This window comes from Mesoplodon mirus (assembly GCF_964341445.2).
Source record: "Mesoplodon mirus genome assembly, chromosome: 15".
Lineage (NCBI taxonomy): Eukaryota > Metazoa > Chordata > Mammalia > Artiodactyla > Ziphiidae > Mesoplodon > Mesoplodon mirus.
Window position 1 is genome coordinate 16,112,184 of NC_138991.1, and position 10,010 is coordinate 16,122,193.

General features: G+C 46.5%; 1 protein-coding gene across 1 annotated transcript; it reads right to left on the bottom strand.

The window, feature by feature from the left end:
• Positions 1 to 267: 267 nt before the first annotated feature.
• Positions 268 to 8,826, bottom strand: R3HDML (R3H domain containing like; the record flags this gene model as incomplete). The annotated part of the gene is made up of 5 exons (XM_082644931.1): positions 268 to 367; positions 4,014 to 4,129; positions 5,257 to 5,389; positions 5,490 to 5,608; positions 8,569 to 8,826. 5 exons carry the CDS (start codon positions 8,824 to 8,826, stop codon positions 268 to 270), a joined length of 726 nt encoding a protein of 241 aa, XP_082501057.1.
• Between the last annotated feature and the right edge of the window lie 1,184 nt (positions 8,827 to 10,010).

The following is a 10,010-nucleotide window of genomic DNA, read 5'->3' on the forward strand; positions in this document are numbered from 1 at the left end:
CTCTTTCCCGGAGGCCGGAGGAAAAAAAGATGTAACAGGTAAGAAAGAAGGCAAGGAGGTTGTTTTCTTCTGGCACATGCTGGCCACTTAGGAAATGGAATCAGGAGGGAAAATTCAGACTGGTGAAGTAAGCGCAACTCATGTCCTTAAAAAAAAATCACTTGACCCGGTCTTTGGGAAGGGACTCTTGGAGGGTCAGGCCCAGCTGAGGTCCTGCCAGAGCCCAGGGAAAATTCAGAACCGCAGGAGCCTGTTGGATTTGAGCCCCTAGAAGCACATGTTGCTGTTGCAGCTGCCTTGGTAGCTGGGAGGGCAGGCAGAACACGGCCTCCCCATCTTGTATGGCGCCTCACCGATCCAGTTGCCCCTGGAAGAGAAAAGGTCCCAGGGAGGCGGGGTCGGGGGACAGTTACATGGAGCCACCTTCACAGAGGTTTCCAAATCTCAGCACTGCCACTGTCTGGCCCTGTGACCAAGTCACACCTGCAAGTCTCAGTGTCTTCATCTGTAAAACCAATAGAAGACTTCCCTCCCACACAGGAATGCAGCAGCAGATCAAATAATGGAGCCACGTGCGCGTGCGCATGCCTCTAACACCTCACCTGGCAGATAAGTGACTCCCCAGGACATGCGGATTTTCTTATTCCTTCCCCCCCTCCCCTCCCAGCACAAACACCCCCCCTCCCCTCCCCAGTGGGCAGATCTGAGTTCTGGTCCTGGATTCTGCCACCTGCCAGTTGGTGACAGAATAAACCTCCTCATTTCTTGAGCCTTGATTTTATCCTCTGAATAAAATAAATAAATGAAACGGTGTCCATAAAAATTATGTGAAAACACTTTGTAACTTATAAGGTGGTATGCAAATGAGAACTAGAATAATTAGATACTGAGTATAATTCACTCATGGGGGACATGCCCATGAAGCCTCTTTGTGGCCACTGCTGTACATTTATTTCTTCAATGGCCTTATCCCAAATCCATCCTACCTGCTCCGGAGTTAATCCTCTCAATGAACCACAGCCTTTAGGGAGGAGGAGGGTAGGGAGCCATTGCTTTAAGGTTACAGATTTTCTCTTTGGAGTGATGAAAACATTTTGGAAATAGTGATTAATGCCACTGAGTTGTATACTTAAAAATGGTTAAAATGGCAAATTTTATGTTACATATATTTTACCACGATTGAAAAAATGAATAACGTAATATACCCAAAACCCACTGAGTTGTACACTTCAAAAGGGTAAGTTATACGGTATGTAAATTATATCTCAGTAAAGCTGTTTTAAAAAAAAAGGACAAACCTTCGTCATAATCATTCTCCTGCTCAAGAACTTTTAGTGGCTCCCCATTGCCTGTGCAGGGGTTGGCAATGTAAAGGGCCAGATAGTAAATATTTTAGGCTTTGGAGGCCAAACGTCTTTATTGCATGAAAGCTGCCCTAGACGATACGTAAACAAATATCGTAGCTGTGTTTCAATAAAACTTTATTTATGAAAATAGGCAGGAGGCCAGATTTTGGCTGTGGGCTGTAGTTTGCTGGCCCCTAGCTTATGAGTCATGTCTACAGCTTTCAGACAGGCCTTCCAGACTGCTCTAGCAGCAAGTGGATCCAGCTTACACGCCTCATCTTTCCACAACTCGCTTCTCCATCCCAGCCCACAGATTTCTCTTTCCCCCCCTCTTTGTCTTCTCAAAGCCTAAAATCACTCCCCCAGTTCTTGCTAAGAGCTACCTAATAATCTCACCACTGGCCTGTAGTGTTAGTTACCTTTCAAGTCCCAGTGCCTTATTTTCTCACACATTAAACAAACACTCTTTGTGGACAGAAATGGAATCTTTTTCCTCCAGAAGTGATTGTTGAATGACTGTAAGTAAAGTCAGCCAAAGTGCTTAGAAAAGTATGCATTTCTGGTTTCATATGGGTTCATTCATTCATTCATTCAACAAACACTTCCAGAGCATCTAGTGGGCATCAGGACTTGTGCCAGATGCTGTGAGTCCACCATTTCCAAAAGGTGCTCCCGGAGTGAAAACATATGCATGTTTGTAAGTACATAAAAGATCTCCAGAAGGTTATGCAAGAAACTTACAGAGGGGAAGTGTGGGCAGGGGAGGGAGACAACATTCTGTGTTTACCTTTTTTCATACCCACTAAATTTTATAGCATGTACATCAGTATAAAATGTAATACATTTTTAAACAATAATAAATAAATATATCAAACGCTACCAGTTTTTCCAACAGGAAAAAAAAAAAGGTGTTCCTGGAAGTTTGGGGGCAGGGAATGTGGGTGGTGGAGACACCAGGGGTGATGGAATAAAAGTCATTCTTTTTTTGTTTAATTTAACCACTTAGAAAAGAGTTCTGCTTAAAAGAACAAAGGTTTGAAATCACTGTAGTAAAAGGATACCAAAATGAATCAGGTCTATTTCCTGCCCTCAAAGAGTTTATAACCTAGTTATAATCCTGGCCACTATTTATTTAACATGTACTATGGGCAACTATGTACCAAGATCCTCTGTGAGCCAGGTAGCATCAGCACTATTTTAAAAGAGGAGACTGAGACCCAAGGAGATGAAATGACTTATCCAAAGTCCTCAGTGTATACATGGTAGAGCTGAGAACCAAACCCACGTCTAGTAATAAGAGTAAGAACCAACATGTATTCCAAAATTATTATGAGCCTGGGGACATTACTTGGGTCAGCTCACTTAATTCTCTCAACAATTCTATAAGTAGATACCATTTTACTCCCATTTTGTAGATGAAAAACAGGCATGGAGAAGTTGAATCACAAATCTGAACTCTGACAGTCTTGACTCCAGAGCCTAAAAATCTTAACAACTATATGGTTAATAGTCAATGCTTCAAAAATTCAGTATGTCAGCAAATTGGAACAGTTCCTTAAGCTGTGTGTCATGGAATTTGCTTTGTTGCATTTTTCCATATCTGATAAAGCTGGGCTGCATTATGACACTTTGTCAATAGATGTCTCTGTCTAACAAATATCTTGACTTGAGTATCTGAGTTTGGGCTACCAATAACTTCCAGAACATCAGGATAGTACAGTAGATAGAATATGAAATCAAAAGACTTGTGTTTCAAACAGCTCTGCTACTTGTTGGCTTTGTGACTTTTGGTAAATTACTTAATCTCTCTGATCCTCAATGTCTTAATCTGTAAAAAGGGTAAATATTTTCCGAGTGTCCTTCCCTTTTTCCTTCTTTCATCTCTTCAATGAGATAATAAGGGGAAAGTGTTTTGTAAATGATCAAGAGCTACGTGAGAGTAAAAGGCAGTTATGACTGTGTAATCTTGAAACTCTGAATATCATGTTTACTTAGAATTTGTTCCCGTTTGTGTATGAGAGTCTGTAATCTGTTTTGTATGAGAATCTGTTGCAAGTTTGTATACTGTACGTTGGATGGGAACTCCCATCCCCCGTTCTCTGTGTTTCCAGGAGACTAGCATATGAAGACCACTCTTGACCTCTCTCCCACCAAGCTGACTGGAGAGTCTGGGAGAAGCAGCTGAGCATGCTCATTGCATCCTTCCTTTCTTTCCTATGGGACCTGCCTGCCTGTAGGGAGTATGTATTCTTGGTTGCTGTATTTCTTGTGGGAAGCTTAGAGGAGCTGGCACTGCACTTAGAAGAGGCCTATGGTTGGCCAATGTTGCCTGTCAATGGATATGAAGGTCTAATTCAACAGTGAGATATTTGCAGGCCCACTTGACTGGCAGACCTAAGCCACATTCTCCACTGTTGGCTTCATCAGGGACACTGCCTATCCACCTGCCTTGGTCCTCTGTCTATCTCCCAATCGATTCTGAAACTTGGGCAAAGAAAAAGGATTCTTGATTGACTCTAAAAGTACTGAATTGTATGGTGCTCAGGTTATTTAGAACGGAGGAAGGCAGGGTGTCCTGTATGTCTTCCATTTCTGAGAATCCTGCCCACTCCACCTCAGGGTCCACCCTCCAGCCCCAGAGTCCCTCTGCCTCAGAGCTGCACTCACTTAATGGCGTAGTTGCAGACCAGGTACACAGCCTGGTGCCAGGTGCTGCCCAAGACACGGATGCTGCCACAGGTGTGGATGGCACAGCCCAACCGATTGGAAGATGCCCACACCATCTGAGGAGGGACAAAGACAAAGGAGGCTGTGAGAAGTACTTGGGGCTGAAAGCTTCTTGGGCTTGCTCTGTCAGGGTGGATGCATTAGATAAGGTTTTCCTGGGGGGAGGCACCTGTCTCAGGGTGAGGGGACTAGAGGCATATTGTACTATAATGTTTCTCAAAATGTTTTCCACTATAACCAACAGTAAGGAATACATTTTATATTGTTACCCAGTGTACCAACACACACACACACACACATACACACACACACACACCCTTACCCCTCCTCAGACAATTTGAACAAAAGTTTTATGAACCAATATTTAATCTTATCATATAGAATGATACATGCTAATATGTTCTATACCTTTCAATTAGATTTCTTTCTTTCAGTGTCTGAAAATCATTGTCATGTTGGAAGTTAAAACACAAACTTTGGAGTTAAACAGCCTTGGATCAGAATCTCAATATCACTAGCTGTGTGACTTTGACCAAGTCACTTAACCACTCTGTGCCTGGTTTCTCCTTTGGTAAAATGGAGGTAATAATATTTCATGGATGTCAGGAAGGACATTTGGTTTAGGCCTCACATTTCCTAGGGGGTCTCAAATTTCAGTTTTTGACATTTACTGCAAATGAGTCACAGAGAGATTGGCAGGCCTGAAAGCAGACATTTTTCCTACCATTGAAAACTTCTGGTCCTGTTTCTTGCAACATTATACTGAATTGTATTTTTATGTATAATAAGTGGTAACAACTTCAATATTAGCACTCAAAATATACTACAATCTTTTGTAATCTTATTTGGCATTTCTTTTTTTAAGACAGCAGGAGCCTTAGAAAATAAAAAATACTAGAAAATGTTTGGACCTACTGAAATCAAAGGCAGTCTTGAACTTGTCAGACCACACATCTCCATTTTGGGGTCAAACAATATGGTCTGCCAACCTAAGACCTTCAAAACAAGATCCAGTTCAGCTCAATTCAATGTACACACAACTTTCCAGGAACAGGCTCGTTATGTAAAAGGAAGTCTGTTAAGGGCCTCTGTTTTATTTCTAATTGCTGTCCCACCACATTCGTTTTCTTCTAAGGTAGAGGATTTGTTCTCTCATCAGCCCTACATCCCAACAAAGGTGTACCTGGGTATAGTGAGAGCACACAGGGCCACTGCAGCGCAAGGGGCAGTGCGGGGTACAGTCCTTCGGGGCCGGAAACAAGTAATGTCGCTTCTCCTCAGACCAAGACTTCACGAGATCCACCACGGAGCGGTACCTGCAGAGGCGGAGAAGATAGAAGAAAAGTCACTCTGCCATCAGCGTGCTCAGTGACCTTGTTGAGTGATGGAGTGAAGGAAAAGCAGAGGTTCACTCACCGGCCAGAATGGATGGAGAGGTTCTGGCCCACGTATCTCATCAGCTGTGAGGGCCCGTGGGCCCAAATGCACTGGGTGGCCCAGGCCTCAGCAGACCTGGCCAGCCGCTCGTCCCAGACCTGGGAAAAAGAAAGGTCATAAGTTCTCCGGGGGAACAAACACCATCATTTCAACAGTGTCTAGAGATGCACGTATACATGGTACGTTGACTCCCCATCTCCTTTGGAATCCTGCAACAAATCCACTTGATAAATTAGAACACTGAGGCTCAGAGAAGGCCTACGACTTCAAGGTCAATGGCAAGTCCACACCAGAGCCGAGATCCACACCTAGGTCTCTGACTCCTAGTCCAATGCCCTTTTTCCTTCACTGGACTTCAAGCTTGGGGCTCTCTGCTCCAAGTGGGGTCCCAGGGTATTGGCCTAGGAGTTCCCAGCAGTCCCTAGAAGTGACTCAGCCCAGAGTGATGGGAAGAGAATGGATTTTAAATTTTATTTATTGTATTTGTTTCAATGTGTTTATTTATTTTTTTTTTTTAAGATTTAATTTTATTTATTTTTGGCTGCCTTGGGTCTTTGTTGCTGCGTGCGAGCTTTCTATAGTTGCATCGAGCAGGAGCTACTCTTCCTTGCAGTGTGCGGGCTTCTCATTGTGGGGGCTTCTCTTGTTGCGGAGCATGGGATCTAGGCGTGTGGGCTTCAGTAGTCGTGGTCCACGGGCTTAGTTGCTCCACGGCATGTAGGACCTTAGTCCCCAGACCAGGGATCGAACCCGTGTCCCCTGCATTGGCAGGCGGATTCTTAGCCACTGCGCCACCAGGGAAGTCCCCAATGTGTTTATTTAAACATTAAAAATTTTTAATTCAAAAGGTTCTTTTTTAAATAGTGAAAACATGAACAAATTTAATATGTAAGATGTTTGAAGGAGGAAAAGTGGAGAGTCTTTCATCCCCATCCTACACTAGTCCCTCCAGCCACCCTGACCCTGGAGGCAACTGTCACTGTGAGTTTCTTGTGTCCTGTTCCAGAAATATTCTACACCTTTAAGTATATTATATATGCACATATATATTTATATATGTAATTATATATCTTATATGGTATATACATAAAATAATTATATATTACACACATACAATAATTATTTATATATATATGAATTTTTTTGACAAATGGCAGGACTCCAGACATTCTATTTGGCCCCTAGCTCTTTTCACTTAACCAGATGGGTTACCTTAATGATGATTCCACATCAGTACACAGAGAATACCTTCCTCATCCTTCGTAACAGCTTCTTAATTTTCCAATCTCTGAATGCTCCAACTTTTATAACTTGAAAAAGCATCACTTCAAAAACAAATACTAGTTCCCTTCCACTCTGACTTCCTAGGATTCTGAGATATTCTTCTTTTATTCGTTTCATCTGTTCATTCAGCAAATATTGAACAAGGACTCACAGTCTAACAAGGAAATGAGATGTTCAACAATCATTACAGTTGGCGGGTGTGAGAATGTGAAACGGGACCCGGTCTTTCTTGGAGCCAGCAGAGGGAAAGGGCTCCTTAAGCAAGGGATGTTTAGCCAGATGCTGGTCCTGTGGGCTGAAGACAGCTAGTGAAGCAATGGGGCTCCCCAAAGAGGGGTCCAGACATCTCCCCAGAGATGTTGGACTCATCCATTTTTAGGGAAAGCAGAGGAAGGTTTCCTTCGCGCCACAAAGGGGTGAACTGAGGTAGGGGCATGCAGACATCAAACCCACACTCACTGACACTCCTCGGGCCCCTGGTGAGCTGTCTGGCTCTCTCTGTCCTACAAAGCATGCAATAATTAAACACCTGTTGTTGGGGGGGCCTCGCACGCAGGCTGGTGCTCAATAAATGTGTCGTTGTTTGAAAACTAGAAGGCCTTCTACATGCCAGTCACTGTGTTGATCAATGGATGAGTCAGTTAATGAACAAATAAATGGCTCCGCCGCCTCTAGCTGCCATTTGGGCTCCTATCCCCACCCCTCCCAACACCTCATTGCGATCTGATGTCGTATTACACATAAATTTTGTGGTTGATCTTTGTTTTCTATCATCCCCACTAAAATGGAAGCTCTGTGAGGGACGAGACCTTGTCCATCCTGTTCTCGGCAGCGTCCACGAGGCTTAGCGTGGTGGCTGGCTTCAAGCAGGAGCTGGTACGTAAGTGAACGGACACGCTGCAAAAGTATAAGCATTTGCAGGCTGTTGAGGGAGTAGGTGTTTGTCTTAGAGGGGGCAGGCCAACAATCCCTTTGCCTAAAGAAATCTGTGGGTGGACTGGAAGCCTATCTCTCCAGGCTGGTTTGGGACAATGGTCCCGGGGGAGGGCCTGCGATAAAGAGAAAGGTTCCCTCCTCCCCTCCGGAGTCTGGCTTGTGGGGGGCTGGGGTGAGAGCCCCCCACCCTGCCTCTTTGAAGGAAGACATCCCAGCTGCCTCTGCGAGTCAGCTGCTGTTTCTCCTGAGCCTGAGACCACCCCCCCACTCCCACCCCAGGTACCAGACCCCATCTCTTCAAATTCTACCTCCACAGGCTTGCTGAGGACAGTTTGGGTGTGTCCATCAAACCCCTGGGGCAAAGAGACAATGGCGGGGAAAGCTCCAGCCACCCGCCCCCTGCGGCTCCCTGGCTGGAAGCCAGAATTCTTGGAAAAGGTATTGTGTTCGTTAAGACAGCTTTAGCAGCTGGCAGACCTGGGATGCAATCCCAACTGGATGACCTTCAGCAAATTAATTCTCTGCATCTTGATTTCTTTATTTGGAAAATGGAGATAATTCCCACCTCGAAGGAAGAGGGTTACACGTAAGTGCCTGGCGCACAGGAGATGCTCCATTAAGTCACAGTCCTCTGCTCCTGCCTGCAGAAAGGACTTATATAACTGCCTTTGTTTTCTCATCTGTAAAATGGGCAGACGAATTCCTGCCCATTCCACAGGGCCCAGATGCCCAGATACTAGCTAGTGAGGCCAGGCTCGTGAATGGTCCAGTCTTTCCAGGACACACTGAGTGGACTGGCGTTTGCTGGAGGAGGCACTGGGAGGGCATGGGGACTCACCATATACTCCATGTTGGCGGCAGGTGGGTGCACGCTGGCCCGGATGTGGTTGTGAAAATCCAATAAGGCACTCATGTCCCGGGCAGAGATGTGGCGCTTCCGCTGGTACCGGGGCACCCCCAGGCCAGTCAGGGGTCGCACAGCTGTGCCCTCGGTCTGGGCCAGTGCCAGGGTGGCATTGGGCATCAAGGCGTTCATTGTCTGGCCTGTCCAGAAGAGCAGGCCTGCCAGGCCCATGGTGCCAGGCAGCAGGGGCATAGCTGGCTGGAAGGGTCACACGTCTGGCCTTGTGCAGTCAGAGCCGGCTGCCTGGAGGGGGCGGTCATGAGGGCACCAAACCCTGAGTGCTCTCCAGCATTACCACCCCAGAGGATGCTATCTACTGGGAACTTGGCAAAGACCTCCTGACTCGGCTCTCATCCAGGGGCGCAACACCCCATTCTTCCCACCCCAGTGGACTAAGTGGATGGGGCAATGGGAAGAAATGCCCAGACAGTGGCTAAATCTGGACGAGGCCCTGGGGTGAGATGACGCTGCCACTTCAAAGCCAGGGTTTCGTTTCACCAGCCCAGGAGGCAGACCCCAGTCGTCCCCAGCCTGGACACCCTCTTCACCAATCTTACTGGAAGTGGGCTCCGTCGGTGCCCTCAGAGGGGCAGCACCCACCTTCCCCAAGGTGCAGTGCAGGGCACTCTTGTCCCTGGGTTGCTGCAATTTCGGGATTGAGAGCAAGACAGAAAGAAGCAGAAAGAAAGTAAAATGAGAAACAGAAAAGAAAATGAGGGAGAAGAAAAGGTGATTGACAGAAAGAGATACAGAGAAAAGGCATGAAAGAAAGAAAAAGGTAGATACAAGAGAGAATGAGAGACAATGACAGGGGCAAAAAGAGAAAAAAACATGGGAGAGACAGAAAGAGAGGTAGAATGAGAGAAAGGGGAAAAAGAGAACAGAAAAAATGGAGAGAAAAGAGAAGAGAGCCAGAGAGAGGCATCCGGAGACGAGGCACCAGGCTCTCCAGGGGTGCGTACCCAGGATGGGCAGCCCAGGCGGGTGGCAGGAGGCGGCTGAGGAGGCAAAGGACTGCTGCAGACACCCTGGCCCGCCTGGCAGCACAGCGACTTTAAAGGTCCCCCAGGAGGTGATGGCTTCTGACGTCCCAGCTCCACAGCCCCCTCCCCTTCCAGCCGGGCCAGACTTGGCCAGGAGGCTCCGCCTGCCGGTCTGTGGGCTTTTCTCTCCCGCCCTCTCTCCTCTGCTGTTCCACCTGGAATGCGCAGGGCTGGGGCTGAGCTGCTGGTCAGGATTGGGATGCAGTCATGGCAGGGATTCCAGGACAAAATACCACCTCCCCTCCGGAGACCCCAGATCCGGAGGCTACTCTCTGCCTTCCAGACCCCAACATATTACGGCCATCTCGCACCCAGAGAGTATTTTCTGACTGT